We start from the raw sequence: 26,515 nt of genomic DNA, 5'->3' as shown, positions 1-26,515 counted from the left end.
TACCTCTTAAGCATTCTCTAAATTTTTTTCGTAGTATATATCTTCTAATATTTAATATATTACACTTATTGTTTCATCGATACTTATTAGATACACTCCATCTAACATGTAAGTTCAATAAGGGCAGGGATCTTTGTCCATTTTGTTCACAGACATATTCCAAGTACCTAGGACAACATATGGCACATGATGGACACTTTGATAATGTATCTGAGCAAATATGAAAGAACAAATGAACAATTCAAACAAGCAAGAAGATATTATTTTCATCTACCTGGTTGGCAAAAATTTTAAAAGGCAAACAGTGTTCAGAAATAACAAGGTTATAGGAAAAATAACACTCTCCTACATCAGTGATAAAAATGTAAATTGGTACAACCTTTCTGAAAGTCAATTTAACAACCTGTATCAAGTTTTTAAATGTATATACGCTTTGATAGAACAATCACTGTTTTTAAAATTTACCTTAAACCATCAATCAGATAGTACTACAAATGTATACTGAGAAAGATGCCTATCCAGATCCACATATCTATCATAAAAGAAAATCGGAAATTTCAATATTTATCAATAAGATTATAAAAATTACAGAACACCCAAAATATAAAATATTAAAAGAATGACATTAAACATATACTAGCATGAAATAATGTTCCCAACATAGTGGATAAAAAAGCAAGTTATGTTAAGAGACTTACAGGAGGATTTTAATTTATATAAAAAAAATATGTAGGTCTATCTATATGCATAGAGAGAATATGGAAGTGTGGTCACCAAAACTTTAACAAAAATTACCTTCAACTGCTTGGGCTTTAATTTTTACTTTCTTCTTTAAGCTCTTCTTTATTACTTGAATTTTTCTATAGAGTATATCATTTTTCTAATCAGAAAAAACAAAGCTATTTTCATTTAGATAACCTCAGAAATCTGTTTCTAATCCCCTTGTGGCAGGTAATATACAGTAAGAAAGAAAACTTATTTCCATCATAAGGGTTTTCTGTCAGATTGACAGACCTTAAATATCTTGACTTCTATTTCACCTTAAATTTAAACAAAGGTTTGGGGCACCTGGGTGACTCAGTTGGTTAAACATCTGACTTCAGCTCAGGTCATAATCTTACGGTTTGTGGGTTCGAGCCTCGCGTTGGGCTCAGTGCTGACAGCTCAGAGCCTGGAGCCTGCTTCGGATTCTTTGTCTCCCTCTCTCTCTTCCCTTCCCTTGCTTGTGCTCTGTCTCTCAAAAATGAATAAATGTTAAAGAACATTTTTTTTAAATCTAAATAAAGGTTTCAACATTGTTTTAGGAAACTATTCCCGGAAACAGAAACCCACCAGCAATGCCCAAGCTAGTGTTACTGGAGACCAGTGTTAAAATCATGCTTTCTACTTGTCTAGCACTTTTTCTGTATTGACCCGGCATGCTAACAAGCATTCAGACAGAAGGCCAAACCAAACCAACAACAACAAAAATGTACAGCCCTTACCAAAAGCTTATATTCTAAAGTATATGCTTCTTGGAAAGTGTGAAAATTGTATTGTCCAACCTACCCAAAAAAGCAATACAATTCCCTACCTACCTATGAAGCTCAGAAATCAATTTAGAAATCACATACAGTAATAGAAAAAAATAGGATCCTAGGAAACAAACAGTACAGAGTCTGGCTCTGCTACCTACTATCAGCTTAATCATGGGTGATTTACTTATTTTTCATTGCGGTTCAGTTTCCTAATCTATAAAACGATGATACCACAAATGCTATATGATTGCTGAGAGGCCTATTTGTATTGCTACATATAAAGCCTCAAGCTTTATACACCTACCACATGTTTAGTTTGTAATGAACATCAGATACTAACTCTTAACCCTTTATACTCAGAAAGACAGCAAATATCACCATTTCTTCTGTCAAGCCTATCTGAACTTTCCAAAGGAAACTTCTAGTTCTTCTAACACATCACTTCCGCCATATCACAATGTCTGTCACCTTCAATAACAAGAACTTCTCCAGAGTAAGACCTACTTTGTATCTTATTCATGCTTATGTTTTCAGCACCTAGTACAGTGCCTGGCATAAACACATAAAAACTGGCAGAATGGGTAGGTGAGTAAAGAAATAAATGGATGGAATTTATCAAAACATCTAAAACAAAACAAGCTTATTTCTAGGATACAGCTGGCTTCCTACTAAATAAAGATCATATCATGAACTAGAAAAGTTTACCTAAAAGAAGCTAAAATTCAGCCAATTCCTTCAAAAAGGTTTAAACCAAATTAAAAAAGCCATACCAGTGATATGCATTAAATCAATGACAGAGAATGTTAATAAAAAGTCAACCTCAAAACTGCACATGAAGTTTTCTAATATCAAAATCTATTTCTATATTACTTTACTAACAACAGAACTATCTCATAAAATTGAAACAAGTCTTGATAGTTTCCTAGCTCCTATCGTATATTTCAAATACAAATAAGTAAAACTGTCAAAACAAATCACACACTCATACACACGCATATAGGGTAGCCAGGTAATAGAAAAAAAAAACGATTGTTTGGTTTTCCTTTAGCCATCAATAAAACAGATTTGAGAAATTACTGAAAAAGTCCCCAAAAAAATGTCTCTAAGTACATAAAGATCCAGAACAGAAGAAAAGTTAGTAATAAAAGAGCTTGCTGCTAAAGAACAAAAGAAAAAAGAGTAAATGAAAATAACTTAGTCTCATTTTAAAAAATAAAAAGAAAGTTATCAATGCAAATAATCAAATTAACATTTCACTGTAATCTACATAAGAGAAACTTCAAGTTGGAAGATTCAAATCTGTTCAGAATAGATTTGAAACAATTACTTAAAAGTATAATCAATCTAGCCTTTTCTAATAAAAGTGCTATTATAGACCTGCCTGGCAGAAACATTATGATCCTATAACATTCATGCTAATTATGTAAATGAAGCTGCTACTATTTGAAAACTATTTGGTCTCTTAATTTAAAATTACATTAGCACTACTCCTGAAACCATTATTACACTATATGTTAACTAACTTGAATTTAAATTTTAAAAAATTACATTAGCACTAAAATTGTTTACCCAATAAAAAGTGCATAATGAAAGCTGCTTTAACACAGATAAAGGTAAATGTAAATAGAAAACCCATAAAATCTAAATCAGAGAAGTGTAAACTAATGAAGTTTTGAAGAACCAGAAAGTTATCTGTTTATCTGTTTACTAAGAGATTTCTAATTCAGAATCTCTTTAGTACTCTTAGAATCCCTAAATTATCATCTCACACTACAAATTACAATATTCCAGATCATGGTTAATATTTCATTTGTGAGCATTTTAGTTCAAAATAAAAGACATAAAATCGGGGACATTCCTTCCACTCTGGGAAGGAAGGAAGGAAGGAAGGAAGGAAGGAAGGAAGGAAGGAAGGAAGGAAGGAAAAGGAAAAAGGAAAAAGGAAAAGAGGAGAGAGAAAGAGAAAGAGAAAGAAAGGGAGGGAAGAGCAAGAAAGAAAGAAAAAAGGAAAGAGGGAAAAAGAAAGAAAAAGAAAGAGAAAGGAAGAAATCACACAATCAGCTTAGAAAAAATCATCTTTAGTTGACCAATACACCACTTTATTACCACAGATAAAAAGCATACACAGTAAAAATGTTCCTGAATTATATCCAAACGACAGAAAAAAACAAAGTCTTCAAAGTTACAACCATAAGTAATAATATACCATAATTCTAACCATAAAGTGGTAAATATTACTCTAAATTTTTAAAAAATTGATATGTTACTTACATTGTAAAATGAAGGTAGGGTTTATGTATAGCAGCAGCTGATGACTGTTTCTTTGGTGATCCTGAGTGACAACTGGTCTCAAAAATTGATAAAGCATTCTCATCTTCACTATCATCTAAAATCAGAGTTTCTATATCTATTCCAAAAAAAAAAAAAAAAAATCCAAAGACTATGAGACTTACAAAGTCATTTAATATTAGTGCCCCTCCAAAGCTAAGAACAACAGGGTTAAAAATCATGTACCATTAACAAGTTACCTATCAAATACAAATCAACCAAGCAAATTGACAAACTGCAGTCTTTTTTAATAATTTGGCTCAGTAGGTTAAGCATCCCACTCTCAATTTCAGCTCAGGTCATCATCTCCCAGTTCCTGGGATCAAGCCCTGCCTCGGGCTCAGAGCTGATGGTGCAGAACGTGCTTGGGATTCTTTCTCTCCCTCTCTCTTTCTCTCTGCCACCTGACTGCTTGTGCATACCTGCACACACACCCATGAGCTCTCTCAAATAAATAAACTTTAAAAAAATTGGGAGAAAGATACATATCCTCAGTTATGAAAATCAGAGAAAAGAAATGTTCAATTCGCAGCAGAGTACCTAGTTCATACATAATAAAATATTTAACCTCCTATTTGACAAACTTAAGAAATCAAGTAATTCATGTGATATTTCATGAGAATCTATCCTTGAAAAATATAGTTTCTGAAAAATATAAATTATAAAGACAGCAAAATGCATTGAATGTTGATGATTTTACTATATATAATATTTTTTATGTTAGTATAATTAATTGAACAATTTTCTGTTGCAGACTACCTGCCAAATAAGGTACTAAAACCTGGGAAAATTAAGATAATTAAAACTTACTACTTTGGGGACATCTGGGTGGCTCAGTTGGTTAAGCATCCAACTCTTCATATTGGCTCAGGCCATGATCTCAGAGTTTGTGAGACAGAGCCCTGCACTGGGCTCTGCACTGACAGCATGCAGGCTGCTTGGGATTCTCTCTGCCAGTACCACCCCACCCCCCCCCCACCCCCCCACCCCCGCCCCACCGCTCCTTGCACTTGCTCTGTCTCTCTCAAAATAAACAAACATTTAAAAAAATTTTTAAAAAGCATACTGCTTTCTCTTCAAAGTTCACAGGCTTTACTTTGGTTAGTATATGAACCTAAAGTTTCCCTGTAAATGAATGACTTGTTTTTTTTTATGTTTGTTTATTTTGAGAGAGAAAGAGACAGAGTGAGTTGGGAGGGGCAGACAGAGGAAGAGAGAGAGAGAGAGAGGATGCCAAGCAGGCTTTTACTGCCAGCACAGAGCCCAATGCAGGGCACAAATCCACAAAACCATGAGATCATGACTGAGCTGAAACCAAGAGTCAGATGCTCAATCGACTAAGCCACCCAGGCGCCCCTTAATGAATTTTCAAAGGTAACTTCCTATTTGTATCTCAGGTCCAATCTTGAGGCTAGAATTCAAGACCTTATACAACCAGGTTCTGATTTACTCCCTTACTAATGATTTACACTCCATTTGCACTGCACACTGCAGAATGCATTGCCAAGAACAACAAAATATATTGGATGAGTTGAATCCGGAGGGACATTATAAGCCACATAGTTAAGAACACAGGTTCTAGAGTTAGGTGCCCTAGGTTTGAGTAAGCACTGGAACTTACTGAATACAGTAAGTGCTGTATTCAGTGCCAGTCACATGTGACTCCTGATCTCGGGGGTTTTAAATTCGAGCCCTGTTGGGTATAGAGATTATTTAAAAATAAAGTCTTGGAGCACCTGGGTGGCTCAGTCAGTTAAGCATCCAACTTTGGCTGTTACGATCTTACAGTTTGTTGAGTCCGAGCCCCGCATCAGGCTCTGTGCTGACAGCTCAGAGCCTGGAGCCTATTTTTGGATTCTGTGTCTCCCTCTCTCTCTGGCCCTCCCCTGCAAGCTCTCTGTCTGTCCTCTCTCAAAAATAAACAAACATTAAAAAATATTTTTTAATAGTCTTTAAATTAATTAATTAAATGTAAGCCATCATTATTATAGTCAACTTTTCTAAAGAGAGTAACACTTCTATTTGTTAAGATAGAATCTCCCAAGCAATAACAAATAGAACTAACATTCATTCTTTCTTTTTATAAGCATTCACTAGGCAACTACCATATGCTAGGCAATATGCCAGGCCTGGAATATATCCTGGTGAGTGAAATAGAGACATTTTCTATATTCATGGCAAATATAAAAGAATAACATATAAATAACCTTATGACGAAACTCAGAATTTATTTATGCCTATACTTGTTTCATTTTAACAATATGAAAAAGTAATTTATAGTACCTTCTTTCTTGTCACTCTGGCTAATTTCAGCATGAGGAAACACTTTTTGCAAGACTGCTAGGATGTTGTTGAAGCTTCTTTCCAGTAGCGGCTTTATGATGGGGGATAGTGCATGTCCCGAAGACATGACAGCACGTTGAGAAGCAGGCACAATATTCTGCATTGCATGGTAAAAATCTTGGGCATTGAGCACTATTGAGGAAACATCTAGCTGCAGTTTATGACTGCTAGCATAGATCTGGGGATAACGCCTCCGCAGGGCAATGAGGGCAGCTTCAGTGCACAGGGCCTTGATATCAGCTCCACAATAGCCTAATGCACAAAAGGAAAAGAATAACAAAGGTAATAAGTTCATTCTTACAGTACCAACTATAGTTTGCAAATATATACATCTTTATTAATGTATATATTAGGAAATAATACTAAATCAATAATTATATGCAATTTTGTTAGCAAAAACTGACCATTTAAATCACCTAATAAAACTACTCAGTAATAAAAGTATTCTGAATATTTTCATTAACAAAACATGAACTAATGATATTATAAGAAGCCATGTACTTTGTGCCAAAAACACTGATTATAATGTACAATTTTCTTCAGGAAACGTGTTTAAAGAGTAAGTTTCATATCAATCTTTCATCAGTTTAGTCCTCAAGATATTACACTTACCCATAAATTTTTCTAATATCATTAATTTGCAAACACATATAAGGGAGCAGTACAAAGCAGAATATATGCAGAAATTTCAAAAACAGAGTCATTCTACTACCAACTTTGAGTGCCAACCACAAATTTATATGTAGTTACCTGAAAAATTATACTTTAAAGTTGTCACCATCTATCATAATTTCAAAGGTATTAAAGGGAATAAGAATCCATTAAATTTCCATATTAATTTCCTTTTTATATATGTTTAATTTAAAACAATGGATAATCTAGTTCTAAAGTCTATACAAACACAGTGTATTACATTACCCATTACCCATATGTAACTAATTATTGTAGTTAACAGATCAAGCCCCCAGGGCTTTGAAGTCATTTCACTCATTTAAGCAACAAATATATACAAAACACACATAAACTCTTAGGTCTTAACCACAAAAATGAAGAAAAACTCAAACCAGCTATGTTGTTTTTATATCAGCAATTAAACTTGCATTTGGTGACTTTTATCAGTTATACCAGCAGAGGGAACTACTTGAACCAGTTTTAAAACTAAACGCTATCCTCTTCAAAGAGTGGCATCAAGCTTATTTATCTTTTTATTCCAGGCAATGACCTTGTGGAACACTTGAATAATGAAATAAAAATGGTGATTAGGAAAACTATGAGCAGAAAAGAAACAGCCCCAGACTAACTGGCAGAAAAAGAACATTAAGGCACAAAATCAGATAAAGCAAACTGTAAGTGACTCACACATCTATAATGAAATGTACCTCTACTGTTAGTAGGGCAATCCTGTTCATCAAGTCCCACAAATAACAGAAAAATCCTCTTTGCTCCCTTTCTTCCATAACATGCACCACCGTATCATTTACCTCTTATGTTTATTGTCTGCCTACCCCAACTAGAATGTGAGTTTTGTGAGTGTACGAGTATTCATCAGTTTCGTTCACTAACATATCTCATATACTGAAAATAATACCTGGCCTAGCATTCAATAGATATCCAATAAATATTTATTGAGTGAAAGAATGAATAAAAAAAGAAAGGCGTAACTCCAGGGTTATAGTTTGGTTAGTTAAGACTATAACGTTACCACATAGGATCATAAAAAGTGGAGGAATTGAATCTACTAGATTTTTCATCTTTTTTGAAGATGTCTAAATTCTTTAATCATTAATGAAAAATAAAAATTTCAATGAAAATTATGAAAAAAACATAGAAAAATATTGCATTCTTCAAGAAATATTTATTCAGTTAAGGGAAAATTTAGTATGACTGTTAAGAATCTAATTCAGAAAACTATAAGCAGATTAAGCACTAACACTGTCCCATGACAGCAATCAATCTACCAAACAATTCTTCAAACTACCAATAGTCTTTCATTTTATATTCTATTTCTCAATGAATAAACCTGGAAAAAAAGGTACATTTTCCTAGGCCATATATATCATAGTTATATTAGCTTAATAAAATACCAGCTCGGTTATAAACAGTTAATCAAATAAACCGTTTCAGAACAAGTAAAAAATAAACTACCATCTTCAAACAACATAAACAACTACATTTCTTTTTCTTCTTTAAAAGCATATACACAGCTGGAGAATATATTATATGATCCTATTTCTAAGAGCAAAAGCCTAAATTTAAAAAAAACAAGCTCAGAAACAATGCAAAACAGAAAAAAAAAAAAAAAACATTAGAAGGTATTCTATATAAGTGGTGCCCATAACATTTATGTTTGACATAATGTCAGTAACATACATAATAGTAATGCGCTGTTCATTTTCTCTTAATCTACTAAAGATAATTTAAAAGTTTCTCACAATAGATCCCATTTAAAGAAATAAATTTTCACTCAGATTATCATAATCAATAGACTAAAAGAATGGATTTATCTTCATTACATTTGCCCGTGAATGAGAATTATTGGTTTATATCTGGGGTTCTCAGTCTTGGCTACTCAACAATGAAACTGCAACACCAGTTTCCCAACAAACCTAGTGAATCAGAATCTCTGGCAGTTTAATATCATAAATGTATATTTTGAGAAAGCTTTACAAGTGATTCTCATATACGAAAGAAAACACCGAGAACTACTTGATTAATAATATACTTCCTTTACTAGACTCTAAAACAATTAAAATTACATGAAAACCATGGCTAAAAAGTTATATTTAGTATCACATGTCCTGGTTTAGGCCTCTTGTCTTACATAATACAGTATATTTTTTCACTTTCTAAAAGGTCCTGATTTAGAAAACTAGATGCAGGTAATATGATCATCCTAGATATACAGAAAACACACTACAGCCTTTTGAAAGTTAAAAGCTGACATTAAAGAAAATACCAACATCCCTTTCATAAGAATTCCATAATCATATTAATTCTACCATTACAATTCTAATACTGAAGAACACACACATATATCTAGATACCAAGGAAAAAGCATTCCTTTTTTTTTTTTTTTAAAGTAAGCTCTATGCCCAATGTGGGGGCTTGAACTTATGACCCAAAATCAAGAGTCTCATGCGCTAACAACTGAGCCAGCAAGGCACCCCAAGAAAAAGCATTCTTAAATATTGCCAATGAAATGGAATTTGTCTGAAAAACTAAAAATACAAGCTATTAAATAGGTTATAGACTAGACAAGGTAATAATAAAATTTTAGGAAGTTACTGTTTAAGTAAAACATCAAACATAACAAAGGTTCACAAGACAGACCCCTCACTGATAAACTTTCATTGTTTTGGCCCTCTCAGTGAAAATAAATAGAGAAATATGATTAGGTTTGAGGTCCCCATAACCTTAAGCTCCTACTATTCATGCATGTGATCTGGACACCGAAATTATGTGAGGACTACTTTAAAAAATCACACCTATTATGCATGCAAACACCTCCAAGTACTTGGGAATTTATTTCAAGGTAAAAGTTACCAAATCCATAACCTCTACAAGAGGTCAGTTGTCTGTACAGTTTTTCATCAAGACTACATACTCCTTTTGTTAGGCATATATTTTACTGGACTTAACCCATACATGTCAAAACATGTTTGGGATACAGAAAATGCTAAGTTCATAATGAATTTAAAACATATTACTGTTCCTGTTTGAGGACCTGCATTTTTTTATGTGAAACTGGCTTCTTACATGGAATAAATGCCAAAATCAAAAACAGAAGTCATTTAATTATAATGGATTTTTATGTCACTCTCCAGGAAGAAAATAGTGTATATCCATAAAAGCAGATTTCTTCTAAACCACCACCACCGCCACCACCATCCCCAAAAGGCAAGAGAAATTTTTTTAGTCCTGTAAGAAATTATGTCTCAAAAATGTTTAAACTTAAGAAACTGACTTTTAAAGCTAAAATAAATCACTTGGAATAATGAGAAATTGTGACCTTTGGAAATGAAAAGGGAAACTGGGATTCTAATATTTAGGATGAGGAACTAGAGTGTAATCTTTCAGATGGTAAATAGGGTAATAGCAAGTAATTTTAAAATACCTATCTTTTAGGGAATTTCCAAAATTATTTGAAGACTTCTGCTTATTTCAGTTAAGGATATTCTGTGACAGATTCACAGAAGAATCCACAAAGATTTCCCAGTCTGATCCGTACTCTAATAAAATAATATCCTAAAAGTAGCAGGAAATAAAAGGGGGCAAATTTCAAAAAGGGAAAAGACTGGATTTTGTACCAAATACCACCCTCTCCCATAAAGCAGCACAAGGCTTTGCAAAGGTCAAGCCAAATTTACATGAAATGGGTTTGGCGCATGCTCTCTTATACCAGGCAAAGCTTAAACTGGAGTAGTGCTGGAGAGATTTACGTTTTCTCCTCACCAGAAGATGTCGAGGTCTTTGTGGTTCAAAAGTTGAGGTATGCTGCTTCGGAGATGGAGGTCCCTGTGGATGAAGAGGATAATTCGGATGTAGCTAACTGAATGGACTAATGTTCTATTTAAGTTTTAATATTTGATGGTGGATCACAATGATTTTTTAACTAAGTTACTCTTTCTGGTTTTGGTAACTTTAAAGTTTTCCCAAGTAGACTGCTGATAGTTAGTGAACTTATTTGGGGGTCTTTTCATAATGCTTAAAAAGTTCATGGAGAAAGATTTTTTAATTTTTGTTTGTGAGAGAGTAAGAGGAAAATAGACAAAAGACAGAAAAAGAATGAAGGGGAAATACCGGGGTGTATACTCAGTTGTTTAATACTGTATTCATTTTTATTTCAGACCTAATTAGAGCCAAAACCCTGAATTCCAAAACCCTTGAATTCCACCTCCTATGTATGATCATGTATGTACATAAAATACTCTCACTATATCCTTTTAGGACAGTTGTATTCATTCACTCTGTGGGGAGGATCTTCCACTCTGTGAATAATATAACATTAAATTGGACAGTTTTGTATTTTGAGAAATACTAGCAGATGCCAGTAAGTATTTTCTTTGAAGACTCCTCTCACTCAACTTCTTTCTAGACCACAGGCATGAAGATGAGCCCATCAGGTAATCAATCTGCAAAGTAAAAGACTGCAGTCCTGCCTTTGACATGGACCTTTATGTCTCAAGGTTAAGCTTATTTTTCTTAGTAAATTTCTGAGAGAGAACAATTCCTAAAAGGACACAATGCAGTAATATCATGGAAATCCAGCACTCAATGAACATATTACTACTAGCTTTGTTAATCATCAAACACCTAATGGCAGCTAAAATTGTAATTTAGAAGTGTTCAAACTTCAAGTGAAATGTTCAAAATAAGTGTTACATTTAAAGGCAAAGTCAGCCATCTATTGCACACAGACATAACTATATTCATTCGCATTCCAAACATAAAGGGAAAGGGCCAGCAGAACAAACAGTAACAATGAAAGAATTCAAATAATAGCACTCACCAACACATTTTTCGGCCAATTCACCTAAAAAAGCATCTGATAATTTTGGATTCCAATCCCTGGTATGGATCTGTAAAATGTGTTTTCTTGCCTAAGAAAAACAGTACAAATAAATAAAATATCACCAACCTCTCAAGTGTATTAGCTGGAACAAATTTATGCACTAACCATACCCCAGAAAAACAACTGTTGTTTTTTGTTTTGTTTTTTTTTTAAGTTTGTTTATTTATTTTGAAAAGGGGGAGAGAGGACTTGCAGGTGGTTTGCAGGGGGAGAGGGGGACTGACAGGGACACAGGGACAGGGAGAGGGAGGGAGGGAGAGAGGGAGGGAGAGGGGGAGAGGGGGAGAGAGACAGAGAGAGAGAGAGAGAGAGAGAGAGAGAGAGAATATGAATGAATGAATCCCCAGCAGGCTCCACACTGCCAGCCCGGAGGCTGAAGCGGGGCTCAATCCCATGAACCGTCGAGATCACCACTCGAGCTGGTATCAAGAGTCAGACACTTAACCAACTGAGCCACCCAGGCGCTCCAACAACTATTTATTTTAAAAGACATTTCTATACCATGACATCCACGTCAACTCTAATTTCCCATAATAACAATACAATAATATGTGGTAGAGATCATGTCTCTGTTTAACAAACCAAGATATTTAATATTCTGAGAGGTGAAGGAATCGACTAGTGGCACATGTGACTAAGTGACTGATCTTGAGTCATCTAGGACTAGATTCAAAACTAAGTTTCAATATTTTACATCAGATCATTTTTACCATCTAAATACATATAAAAAACACTTTAATGTATTATAACATTTATAATCTTTTACTGAAATATGTCTTCTTCTTCCACAGTCAAAAAGAAACTGAAGTAGTAAGAATCCATAATCAGCTGATATTACCATCATGAAGAGGCATATCAGAATTTTACTTTCACATTTGCCTTCTTTCAAGGAAAAAACAACACTTTGTAAAACTTGAATACACTTGTTCCCTCAACACTGCTATTTGAGCTTCTTAAAGACTATGAAAAAGCAAATTATAACCAAGAGGATAATTGTATTGGCTTGATGAGGAATTTGGGGTCCAGCACCAGAACAAAAAGGACTTCAAAGTCATCAAGCTAAGTTGATGGTCACCTGGGTTGCTCAGTCAGTTAAGCAGCCGACTCTTGGTTTCAGCTCAGGTCATGAACTCCTGGTTTGTGGGATTGAGCCCCGCATAGGGCTGATAGCACAGGGCCTGTTTGGAATTCTCTCTCTCCTCTCTCTCTCTGACCCTCCCCCTCCTCTCTCTCTCTCTCTCTCTCAAAATAAATAAATACACATTAAAATTTTGTTTAAAAAGTTGAGGGGCGCCGGTGGCGCAGTCGGTTAAGCGGCTGACTTCAGCCAGGTCATGATCTCGCAGCCCGTGGGTTCGAGCCCCGCGTCAGGCTCTGGGCTGATGGCTCAGAGCCTGGAGCCTGTTTCCGATTCTGTGTCTCCCTCTCTCTCTGCCCCTCCCCCGTTCATGCTCTGTCTCTCTCTGTCCCAAAAATAAATAAACGTTGAAAAAAAAAAAATAATAATAAATAAATAAATAAATAAATAAATAAAAAGTTGATAAAAGGGGCGCCTGGGTGGCTCAGATGGTTGAGCAGCCGACTTCAGCTCAGGTCATGATCTCACGGTCCATGAGTTCGAGGCTCACAGTGGGCTCCATGCTGAAAGCTCAGAGCCTGGGGTCTGCTTCAGATTCTGTGTCTCCCTCTCTCTCTCTCTCTACCACTCGCCCACTCACGCTCTGTCTCTCTTTCTCAAAAATAAACATTAAAAAAAATTTTTTAAATAAATAAAAAATAAAAAGTTGGTAAAATTTGATATCACTCGCTATTGCTCAAATTCCAAGTTCTAAGTTAGGTGTTCAGCTACCAAAATTAAAGCAATGATGTGACATTTATTTTCTTCGAACTCAAAGTATCTGACTGAATAGATACCAAAAAAAGTATAAAATCAAGATCCAAAAAGAATGTCATCCTGAGAGCTTTTATTCTCTAGAAGATGAATGACATCAAGAATCTATTTTACCTCATTAGCAGCACAGGCACCACTTAGTGAAGACCCTCATAGAATGAGAAGCACATCAAAAAAACAAATTTAAGGGGTGCCTGGGTGGCTCAGTTGGTTAAGCGTCTGACTTTGGCTCAGGTCATGATCTCACAGTTTGTGAGTTCAAGCCCCGCGTTGGGCTCTGTGCTGACAGCTCAGAGCCTGGAGCCTGCTTCAGACTCTGTGTCTCCCTCTCTCTCTGCCCCTCCCCTGCTCACACTCTGTCTGTCTCTCGGTCCCTGTCTCCCAAAAATAAACAAACATAAAAAAAAAAAAAATTAAGCTGGGAAATACCTTGAAAAATATCTATTCTTACCCTGTCATTTTACAAAATAAGTAAAGATTTAGAGAAATGAAATTAATTACTTAAGGTCAAAAGTTATTGTCAGGTCTCTAAAACATTTAGTGCCTTGCTCTTTCTCTATATAATCAACCAGAGTCTCCTTTCTTTATCATAAAAACAAGAAATAGAAGATGAAATTAACTAAATTAGAAATGCTTCATTATGTGCTTTAACTCTCTCTCCCTCTGTATATATAAGTTATATGGCTTCCCCTACTAGAAAGTAGCTTCCTCTACTATTAAAAAGTCAAAGTCAGGGGCGCCTGTCAACTGAGCATCCAACTCTTGATTTTAGCTCAGGTCGTGATCCCAGGGTCATGGGACTGAGCCCCATGTCAGGCTCTGCACTGGGCATGAAGCCTGCTTGAGATTTTTCTCTCTCTGTCTTTCTTCCCCTCCCTTCTTCCCTCCCTCTCTCTCTCTCTCTTCCTCTACCCCTCTCCTGCTTGCACACACACACGTGCTCCATCTCTCTCTCTCTCTCTCAGATTAAAAAAGAAAGATTCAAAGCCATATTCAAGCTCTTACTTTTCAGGATTCATAAATACACACATAACACATAACAATAATCATTAAGTGTTGGTGGTAATAAAAACAAACAAAAGAAATTAAAAAGCATCACTGCTTCAAGAAAATGTGTTATTTTTTGCTAATAAAGGGTTAACAAAATTAGTAAAATTTGGAAGAACCAGAGCTTACTTTTACTTTTTTTTTTTTTTATAATAGTTGGTCAAACAACAGGAGTCATGATATTCCACCGCTCAAACTACAGGACTAACATGAGACACTGACTGGTTATTGCTTTAAATTAATGGCCAAATGGAACCTTAACACTCCTCTCAATCCTTCCCTAAGCCATTCATTAGGCCTATCTCCTAGCAGACTAGTTCAGTTTCTCTATCTGCACACTCAGCTTCTCATTCAGACCTTGCTTGCTAAGTCACTAAGAAAACTGAAGCAGTCAAAAGAGAAGTTCCAAAGACTCTCCACAGCAACTGGGTCCACCTGTCAGCATATGTACCCATAATATTCTGTCTTCTCCCTAGTATCACAGACGAACTATCCAAATCCTATCTAAAGTCATTCTCACCACTCATATAGTAAATACTATCCCCCCTCTTGCCTATTAAGGACACACTATGGTAATTCTTTCTCAATTTCATCACCAAAATTTCCTTCTCTACTGAATAACTGTCTCAGCTTTTTTAAGAACATAGGTTCTCTTGCCTCCAATTCCCTCAACATCTATCACCTTACCTCAATCCTTTGTGTCCTTGTGCAGCAAAACTCTTTGAAAAACTTACCTTCATTAACTGTCTCCAGTTCCTCCCCTCCTGTTCTCTCTTAAGCTAACCATACTCCAGACAAGCATTTTTGCACCCACCACTAAATCAACTTGCTCCCATCAGGTTCACCAATGACCAGCATAATGATAAATACAATGGCCAATTTTCTGTCCTCACCTGAGTTAATTTAGCAACATCTGACAAAGTTAGTCATATACTCATTGTTACACTTCTTCACTTGGCTTCCAGAATCCACTTACATAGTTTTCCTCTTACCTTACTGACTGTTCCCTAGGACAGAGGATTTGATAATCTCATCTAATCTTGATAATCTCATGACTTTATTATCTAAGCAAAAAAAAAAGGCTAGTTCAGGCCTTTTCCATAGACACAGACCAAGAAAAATGATCTTAGGTTTAGGTCTCAAAGCAGCTTCCTTGAAACGTAGACAGTTAAAATAACATGGAAAACTATGTTGAGATCCATGCCGTACAATATGGTAAGCCACTAACCACACAATGCTATTTTATTTAAATATTTAAAGAAAATTTAAAATCAGTTCCTTAGTCACACAAGTGACATTTAAAAAGCTCAATAGCCACATGTGGCTAGTGGCTACCATACTGGACAGTGCTTAATGGACAATGCAAATACAGAACATTTCAATCATTAGAGAAAATTCAATTGGACAGTGCTGTTTTAGACCTTGTTTATTGTTTTTGTGTGGATTGTACATGAATTGTGAGGATTGTGAACGGCATACATGACTGAGGTCCACGTGACTAGGGTGATATAGAAGATAATCATTTAATTCAGATAATGGCTTTCCTGTGCCGAAATGAACACAGACTGTGTCTCTTAGAACTAAACACACTCTCCACGTATGCTAGAGCCTAAAAGATGTGCTTGGACTGAAGTTGTCCCAAACAAAGATAACTGGGGCTTCCCCATGCTGAAATAGACTGTTCCCACTTCTACCCTTGTCCCCACAACAAAGCACACCTCTACACATTGATACAGTCCTGGAAGCTGCACTTGGGTAATGAAAAGGCTGTATATTCTATGTTTCCTATCCTGACAAAGTCAGGTAAATTCAGTACCAAAGTAAAGCCTCTAAGTTAGATAGTCCAAAACTGAGACAACTACAAATGTGGATGTGTAGACTGATTTCAAACTCAAGTATTAACTGTCCTACACAACAGCAACATTGCCTTCATTTCCCCATAATCTTCTACACTGTCCTACTAATCACAGCATTTCACATCTATGTATGTAAACCAGGCATTTTACATGGAGATCTAAATCAAAGCTATGCAACAATTACAAATGTGCATGTGTGTATATTATATATTCATAAATAGCATCTTCTTTCCTTAGGTTATATTTGTATGGATATGTTATAAATGTTTTAATTATGCTTAAAATGTTAAATTACATAGAAAATATTGTTAAATATAGTATCTTCTCTACATATATCTCTCCCTCTCAAACTTGAGATCCTCGTGAAAAGACAAGTCAATGAATAAACTGGTCCAAACCAAGAATAATAAAAATATCAAGCAGAATTAGGGGAAAAACTTGTATAATATATTAACATTTTACACAATGACTATACATTGTATAATTATACATTCTTTTTAAAAAAAATACACTGTAATGAATAATTTTTGCTGCTCTAAATTAAATATGATGTTATGGTCATTTCTATGAAAATTTGCACATTGGGTTCTTATTTATAAGCTCACTAATATTCTGAAAACATTATTTTTATGGGAACAAAGCTATTTTGGCTAAGTGGAGACATATAACCTGCCATCCAAGATAATTACTACAATCTGGTGAACTAAAGTAAGCATTTTAGTAACCTAATCAAGAGTTTTCCTGAATAATTATTAATAGAAATAGACTAAATTATTTAATAATCACAAGCTTTTTCTGAGAATTAACCTAAGATATTTCATAAGCACAAAATTTTAGAAATGAAAATTCATAAAATATCACTCTCACAGTACATACATGGTTGATAAATGGATCACAAATAAATCTTAACACATTGAAAACAAAAACTTACCTTTTGATCAGGCAGGTTGAAAAGGAATTCTCGGTCAAAACGACCCGGTCTCCTGAGAGCAGGATCTATAGAATCAAGTCTGTTTGTAGCACCAATAACAACAATTTCACCCCTGTTATCTAATCCATCCATAAGAGCAAGGAGGGTTGATACTATAGAGCTGTAACAAAAGTTTCAGACAAAATGATAAATTAAAAAAAGGAAAGAAAAAACTGTAAAAACTGCTGCTTATACTACACTTTATCAGTCTTAAATGCTAATAAAATTATAGCATGAATAAATCTTAATGCAAAATAATGTACAGAAATTATTTTTAAAAGTATTCAAACAATTCATTAATAGACACATAAAGCAAACAAAGAACAATAAAAGAGATAAGGATTCCATCAGAATTAATAATTTTTCTGCTTCAAAGGGCACTATCAAGAAAACTGAAAAGGCAACCTAAAGAATGGGAGAAAATTTTTGCAAATTATATACTTGATAAGGGTCTAAGGTCCAGAATATACAAAGAACAATTACAACTCAACAATAAAAAGAAAATTAACTCAACTTAAAAATAGTTAAAAGAGGGGTGCCTGAGTGGCAGTCAGTTAAGCATCTGACTCTTGATCTCGGCTCAGATCATGATCTCACAGTTCGTGAGTTCAGGTTCCGCATCAGGCTCTGCACGGATGTTGCAGAGCCTGCTCTCATTTCTGTCTCTGCTTCTCTCTGACCTTCCCCCACTTGTGCTCTCAATCTCTCTCTCTCTCTCTCTCAAAATAAATAAACTTTAAAAAAACTTTTTTTTAAGTCAAAAGATTTAAATAGACATTTCTCCACAGAAGATATACAAAGGGCCCATCATTAGGGACATGCAAATCAAAACCAAATGAGGTACCACTTTGAACCCCCCAGCATGATTATAATAAAAAAGACAGATAATAGTAAATGTTGGCAAGGATGGGGAGAAATTGGAACATTCACACAGTGCTTGATGGAAATGTAAAATGGTGTGCCTCCTTTGAAAAGTCTGACAGTTCCCTCAACTATTAAACATAGAGTGATCATATGATCCAGCAATGTCTAAAAAAAACTTGTACAAAAATGTTCACAGAAGTATTCATAATAACTAAGAGGCAGAAATAACTCAAATGCCCATCAACAGATAAATAAATGTGGTGTATCAATACAATAAAATAGAATTTGTCAATAAAAACAAATGAAGTACTGATAGATGCTATGATACAGATGAACCTTGACAACATTGAGTTAACTGAAAACAGCCAGTCACAAAAGTCCCCATATTGTATGATTCCATTTATATGAAATATCCAATAGGCAAATCTACAGAAATACAAAGTATATTAGTGGTTGCCTAGGGTTTAGTGGGGGATGAAGAGGAGATTGGAGAGTTATGGGTAAAGATTAAAAGGTTTCTTTCTTTCTGGGAAGATGAAAATGTTCTAAAATTAGTTACGGTGACAGTTACACAACTCTAGAAATATATTGAAAGCTACTGAACATGTGGTTTAAGTGACTGGACTGATGACATATGAACAGTATCTCAATAAAGCTGTTTTTAAAAAGAAACACAGGGGTGCCTGGCTGGCTCAGTTAGTAGAGGATGTGACTCTTCATCTTAGGGGTCATGAGTTTGAGCCCTACATTGGGTATAGAGATTACTAAAAATTAGTTAATTAAAATAAATATAAAAATCTCAAAAAAAAATCAAAAAGTCTGTTTTAATATATAGCAATCTGGGGGAGGGGTTATATCTGACAATTTATATGATGTTTAGAGTTCCTATAGAATTACATGTGCATTAGGGGTGCCTGGGTGGCTCAGTCGGTTAAGTGTCTGACTTCTGCTCAGGTCATGATCTTGCAGTTCATGGGTTCGAGCCTCGGGTTGGGCTCTGTGCTGACAGCTCAGAGCAAACAGCTCGGATTCTGTGTGTGTGTGTGTCTCTCTCTCTTTCTCTCTCTCTCTCTCTCTCTGTCTCTCTCTCTCTCGCCCCTCCCTTGCTTGTGCTCTCTCTCCCTCAAAAATAAATGAATTAACATTAAAAAGAAAGAATTACATGTGCATTACTATTACCCTTTCAGACAATTTCTTTACAATGGCAACTATTTTAACTAAGTTCAACTCAAAATAATCTTGTGCATATTTTAGAGTAGTTTTTGAAACTATGACTTAAACATTTCTGAATAAATTTGTTACATGTCTAATTATAACAAAAATCAGTTCTAGTAACAAAGGTCTTCCTAGTGTTTCCCAACTGTTCTCATTTATATCCTTTACTCTTACTGCTAATACCTGCCAGAAATAACTTCTCCGATATGCTCAACATGTTAAAGAAATCATTCTCACCCCCAAATAAACTGTTCTAAATGTTTCTCAAAACTATAAATGGAGGGGCACCTGGGTGGCTCAGTCGGTTAGGCGTCCGACTTCGGCTCAGGTCACGATCTCGCAGTCCGTGAGTTCGAGCCCCGCATCGGGCTCTGGGCTGATGGCTCAGAGCCTGGAGCCTACTTCACATTCTGTGTCTCCCTCTCTCTCTGCCCCTCCCCCGTTCATGCTCTCTCTCTGTCTCAAAAGTAAATAAACGTTATAAAACACTAAAAAAAAACAAAAACAAAAAACTATAAATGGAACCAAAATGCTAGAGATCCAGTGTACATGCATAGAGAGGATTTGTGCTTGTTCTTTTCTTTTTTTTCTTTTTTTAATGTTTATTTATTTTTCAGAGAGAGACAGAGCCTGAACAGGAGAGGGGCAGAAAGGGAGGGAGACACAGACTCCGAAGCAGGCTCAAGGCTCTGAGCTGTCAGCACAGAGCCCAATGTGGGACTCGAACTCACAAACCCTGAGATTATGACCTGAGCTGAAGTCAGACACTTAACCTACTGAGCCACCCAGGCACCCCTAGACTGGATAATTCTTTATTCTGAAAGACTGCCCTGTGCATTATGCAATGTTTAACAGCATCCCTGGTCTCCACCCACTGTCCAGTCTTGACAATAAGACCTACCCGGGCACCCTGTGCTTGTTCTTTTCTAATTAAATAAGAGAAAATTAATGACCTAAGTGTTTCACTTCAGATATAAAGAGTGCAATAAGCATTCTGAAGCCTAAGTTCATATTTATTACCTCAAATTTTTCCTTAGCACATTCCAATCACAGATAGGCATGTCAAGTGTTTAAGATTTATCAACATTTTTAAGTGTTTTCTACAAGGATTTTCAGAAGACAAAGTCTTAAACATGGCCAGAAACAGAATTATAACTTAGCTTAGATTCTACCAACAGTTGTCTTCTTTAAAAAAAAAAAATCAAATGACCAGCCCTTGGATCAAAATCCTCTAGTAACCCCTATTACGTTCAAAATAAAGTCCAAACTACTTTATACTATATTTGAGGCCTACCTGCCTGCCCTAACCCTTCTCCTACATTATCTTCTAAAAGCATTTGTGTAATTTAAATATGGATCTAAATAAAATGAACTGGAATTGTTTTGTATGGTATGAAGAGGGATCCAATTTTTTCACCAGATACCCAATTCTCCCAACATTATTTATTGAAAAGGTCATCCTTTCCCAATAGTATTGCACTGTCTCTTTTATTATAAATCAAGCATCTATATATGTGTAGATTTATATATGGCTCTGGCTCTTTTCCATCAGTCTATTTATCAAGACTTCTACCAACATCAAATCATCTTAATCCTAAGAGGCCTTAATAACCAGTAGAGCAAATACTCCCACCTTGTTCTTCCACAAAAGTCTTCACTATTCTTAGTCCTTTTTATTTCCATACAAATTCCAGAATCATTTTGTCAAGTTCCACCCCAAAAAAGTTGATTCTGAACAGGATTATACTGAATCTATTGATAAATATGGAAGAACAAACAACTTTTAAATATCCAGTCTTCCAACTTATGTAATGGTATTTCTCTCCATTTATTTTATTTTCCTTTAATGTTTCTGAACCAAGTTTTATTCTTCCCCCCAAAACTGTACATGGAACTTAATTTATTCCCAGTATCTTCTATTCTAAGTGAGTTTATAAATAGTAATTTTGCATTTTTATGCAGAAAACTGGTACATAGAAACACAAAATTCTCTATAATGATTGGTTTAACGTTGTAAGATGCTCATTACTATACTTAAGAAGTTATCTAGGGGTGCCTGGGTGGCTCAGTCAGTTAAGCGTCTGACTTCAGCTTGGATCATGATCTCATGGTCCGTGACTTCAAGTCCCACGTTGGGCTCTGTGCTAACAGCTCAGAACCTGGAGCCTGCTTCGGATTCTGCATCTCCCTCTCTCTCTGCCCCTCCCCCACTCATGCTGTCTCTGTCTCTCAAAAATGAATAAAAGTTTAAAATTTTTTTTTAAAAAGAAGTTATCTAGAGACAGCTTTGGAATTTCCACATGCGTAATTATATCACCTACAATGACAACAGTATTGTTTACTCCTCTTCAATACACACACCTTTGTATTGTTTTTTCCTGCCAGACTACACTAACTGGGATCTGTGTACACTGTTGATCAGAATTGTTCACTGCAGCCATGCTTATAATACCTCATATTAAAAGTTTTCATCTTTCAACATTAAGTATGTTTGTTATAGGTTCTTATAGATACCTTATATTCTTCATTCTCTAAGATGAATGATCTTATCAAAAATAAATATTAAATTTCATCCATTTCTTACACATCTATTGAGATGACCATATGATTTTTCACTAATATGATAATGCAATTAATTTACCTTAATTGATTTCTCTCATGTTAAACAAACCTTGTACATGTTAAATACAATCAATTTGGTCATGATGTATTATTATCCTTCTTAAAGCTTCCTAGAAGTCACATGTTACTATTTTCTTTAGGAGTTTTATATCCATGTTCACAAGTGAAACTGGGTTCCAATTAACTTTCTCATACTATTTTACGTAAGTTTTTCTTTTTAATTAAGTCTTTTGAAGATATATTTGACATACAATACACTGAACATTAACTTAAAGTACACAACTGGGTAAGTTTTGAAGTAAATACACACTTGTGAAACTACCTTGTAATCCATCCCTACAGCCCTTCCTTGACCTGTATCCAATACCCAGGCAACAACTGATCTGTGTTCTTACTTACAGATTAGCTTGCATTCTCTAAAATTTTATATGTATGGGATCGCACACTAAATACTCTTTTTTTTCCGGATTCTTTCACTGAGCATAATTATTTTGAGATTCACCACACTGTTGGTTTACTAATAGTTTCTTCCTTTTTATGGTTAAGCAATATTCCATTATATGGATATGCCAAAATTTGTTTACTGAGTCACATGTTGATGGCCATGTGGATTGTTCCTAATTTGGGACTATTATCAAAACAGCTATGAACATTCATATACAAGTCATGAAGATTTTCCCATAGGTTTGTTCCTAAAAGTTTTACACATTTACCTCTTAAGTTCATGCCTTTATCCTCTTAACCTTTAATGCTTAAAGAATCTGACACATCACATTTTGCATTCCTAATATTGCGTATCAAGGTCTCCTTTTTGTCCTGACCAATCATGCCAGAGGTTTGTTAATTTTATTAGTTTTTACAAAGAAGTAACTTTTGATTTGTTGATATCTATACATCTTTGTTTCAAGTTCATATTGTTTGCTATTTTTTGTTTACTAGTAACACTGAATTAGAGTAACAGCTCTTAACAGCAAACAAAATTCTCATATCTTTTTATTTGTTTCTTATATTCTGTATATCACTAAACTTTGAAAATTAGTTATGATTTAAGACACAATATATGATCAATTTTTATAAATCCTGTGTATGTTTGAAAACAGTGTTCATTCTATATTTGTCTCAGGTAAGTATACCCACTAGATCATAAAATAAGGTTGTTCAAATAATCTATAGGGCATTAACATTTTTTTTTTTTCTCATTTGGTCTTTTAACTACTCAGAGGCACATATCTGTCACAATGACTGTCAATTGGACTCTGCAGATCTGTCAATTTTTGTTTTATACAATTTGGAAACACAGTCATTAGGGAATTACAAATTCTAAATTGTTACTAAATGACTATTATGGACATTTTATATGAATAAAACCATATAACATGTAACCTCTTATGTATGAATTACTTCACTTAGCATTAAGTCTTTCAGGTTCATTCATGTTACATCTACCTGTACAGGGTACATTCATTCCTCTTCAAAGTGGAATAATATTCCATTGTATGGATATAACACATTTTATATATCCATCCAGCAGTTGATGGACATACGGGTTATTTCCATGTTTTGGATATTATGAATAACACTGCTATGAATATTCATAACTGAGGTTTTGCATGCCTTTCCCCACAATTTTACTTGGAATCTTTCTATATCTTTCTTTACACATAGATATGTCTCTTATAAACAAAATGTCATCAAATTTTGGTCTTCCCCAGTCTGACAAATTTGTCTTTTATAACGAACATTTAGGGCACCTGGGCAGCTCAGTCAGTTAAGCGTCCGACTTCAGCTCAAGTCACAATCTCACAGTTCATGGGTTCAAGTCCTGCATCGGGCCTCTGCACTGACAGCTCAGAGCCTAGAGCCTGCTTTAGATTCTGTGTCTTCCTCTTCTCTCTGCCCCTTCCCCACACTCTGTCTCTCTCTCAAAAATAAATAAACATTTAAAAAAAATTTTTAATAATATAAAGAACATTTAGTCCCTTTACATTTCATGTCATTTTTTATATAATTGGGTTTAAACCTACAATTACATGTTGTGCTGTTTCTCACACTAGTTCTATGATTCCCCTCCCCTTCTTCATTCCATCTGGATTGGTATTTTTGTTATTCTATTCCCCCTTAGTAACAGTTTAGAAATTATGTTTCTATTAGTAATTACTCTAGAACTTAAAACCTGCATACTTGGATCTCAAAGGTTCCCCTTCCAAGTTTGATGGATGAAGACTTTGCCAGATGATCCCTTACTCTACTTCAGAAAATAACTATAAAACCTGTACATAGTAATACATAAACATATACTTGAAGGAACTGGTGAGTAAACAGAGATACAGAGGCTCTGTTGGAAGTTCATGGTCACTTGGAGAAAAGGAGAACATACAGAGAGCAAGCTCCCCCCTCTCTCTGGCTTTCAGCACAGGGCTAAGTATAGTGAGGCAGGTGAGGAAGATGATGTAGGGAAACCCCTTAGCTTTCCAACCTGAGAGTTCAGAAAAGAGTGTGGGAGATCCCACAAGAGCAAGAGCAGGTGAAGACATCTCCAAACTCTATTTGCCCACATCTCTAAATGACCCCTAACAAACAAAGGCAGAGGGCAAAGAAACCAGCCACAGATAAAACATTTGAAAGGAAGCCAAAGCTGCCAGCTCTGTAGTTCAAGCCTAAAACAGAAAATCATCTGTAAAACAAAGGAAATATTACGCATAAAAGGAAAATAATAAAATCCAAAGCCTTCATAAACTAACATTAATAATATCCAGGATGCAATCCAAATTGCCCAACAAATGAAGAACCAATGAGAGAAGAAAATCAAGCAGGCCTAACAGTGAGATGAAACCAGATGTTGAAGAAGCTAACACAAAAGGATTTTAAAGCAATGATCACTAACCTCTATGAAGTAAAACAAAATATGTTTAAATGCGTGAAAATCATACTAGAAAAATATAAATAATGAAAAATAATTAAATGTAAGTTCTACAATTGAAAAATAATTTCTGAAAAAAAATGTGTTGGCTGGACGAAACAGCAAAATGGACATGACAAAGGAAAAAGTAATGACTGACTGAAGACAGATGAATAAAAATTATACAAGATGAAGAGACAAAAAGATTGAAAAAAAGACAAATAATGATGATAACCACAAATAAGAGTAAACACAAAGCCCATACTGAGAGGCATATCACCACTAAGCTGTTAAAAACCAAAGCTATAGAGCAAATATTCAAAGCAGCAAGAGAAAAACCACATATTATGAAGCACAGGAAGAATGATCCAATTAATGGCTTTCTACTTCTAGGCTGTAATGTAGGGGACATAGAATCCTGGTGGGAATCAGCTGACTGACTCAGTAAGTAGAAGAGACAAAGCTGAGATTCCAAGGACCCCAAAAGGACTTAGAGTTCACCAAAAAGAGTACCAGAGAAGAAACCACTGCGCAGAAAGAAAACTTAAGAAATAGCCACAGGGCCTCTCCAGACTTCAGCTAAATATTGCACGCATGTGAAGAAATCACTCACAGCTTCGGGAAAAAACAGTATTTTTCCCGACTAGAAGTAACAGTATTTTATACTCACAAAGAACCAGGAGTATTGCCAGTTCCCAGAAGCCAGATTGGTAAACCTCATGACTCACAGGTCATTGTGTGTAATACACACAAGGACCCTCCTTCATTAGTGGGGAATAGTTAGCTACACTGAAGACTGCTCCAGATCCACGTAACAACTCTTAAAAGCACGATTCAAAAGAATCAAACTGTTTTCAAGTAAGTTAACGGTGTCCCCTCAAAAAACTCAAGAATATTTATTTACAATATCCTACCTAGGACTCAACAAGGCAAAATTTATGTCTGGCATCCAATAAAATTGCCAGAAAATACAGTGTATAATAAAAATTAATCAAATAAAATCAACCCCAAACTAAGATGTTAGAATTGGCAGATAAGGACATTAAAGTAGTCATTATAAAGATATTCCAAATGTTGAAAAGTTTCTTATATTTTTCTACAGAAGATACAAAACAGACCCACACAGAACCTGTAGAGATCAAAATAAAAATATGTAAGATGAAAAATATAATGAACCAGACAAAGAACAGATTAAACACTTTAAAAAATTAGTTGACTAAAAGAGCAAAGCAACTTCCCAAAATGAAACACTGAAGAGATAGTTTAAAGCAAACTTAGGGGTGCTTGGCCGGCTCAGTAGGTAAAGCATGAGACTCTTGATCTCAGGATTGTTGAGATGGAACCCCATGTTGGGCGTGGTGATTAGTTAAAAAATAAATTTTTTTTTAAAA

The 26,515-nt window shown here is 35.1% G+C and overlaps 1 protein-coding gene across 3 annotated transcripts in view; it reads right to left on the bottom strand.

Moving 5' to 3' along the window:
* Positions 1 to 26,515, bottom strand: part of ATAD2B (ATPase family AAA domain containing 2B) — a 167,684-nt gene that overhangs the window by 63,705 nt on the left and 77,464 nt on the right. For all 3 annotated transcript variants that reach the window (XM_043604443.1, XM_043604444.1, XM_043604445.1), the window contains exons 14-17: positions 17,486 to 17,645; positions 11,698 to 11,788; positions 6,129 to 6,440; positions 3,789 to 3,924 (exon numbers count right to left, since the gene is read on the bottom strand). In XM_043604443.1, coding sequence (XP_043460378.1) covers positions 3,789 to 3,924; positions 6,129 to 6,440; positions 11,698 to 11,788; positions 17,486 to 17,645 — 699 coding nt within the window. The remainder of the gene's footprint in view (positions 1 to 3,788; positions 3,925 to 6,128; positions 6,441 to 11,697; positions 11,789 to 17,485; positions 17,646 to 26,515) is intronic.

This window comes from Prionailurus bengalensis, chromosome A3, assembly GCF_016509475.1.
Source record: "Prionailurus bengalensis isolate Pbe53 chromosome A3, Fcat_Pben_1.1_paternal_pri, whole genome shotgun sequence".
Classification (NCBI taxonomy): Eukaryota; Metazoa; Chordata; class Mammalia; order Carnivora; family Felidae; genus Prionailurus; species Prionailurus bengalensis.
This window is presented reverse-complemented; position numbering and strand designations above follow the sequence as displayed.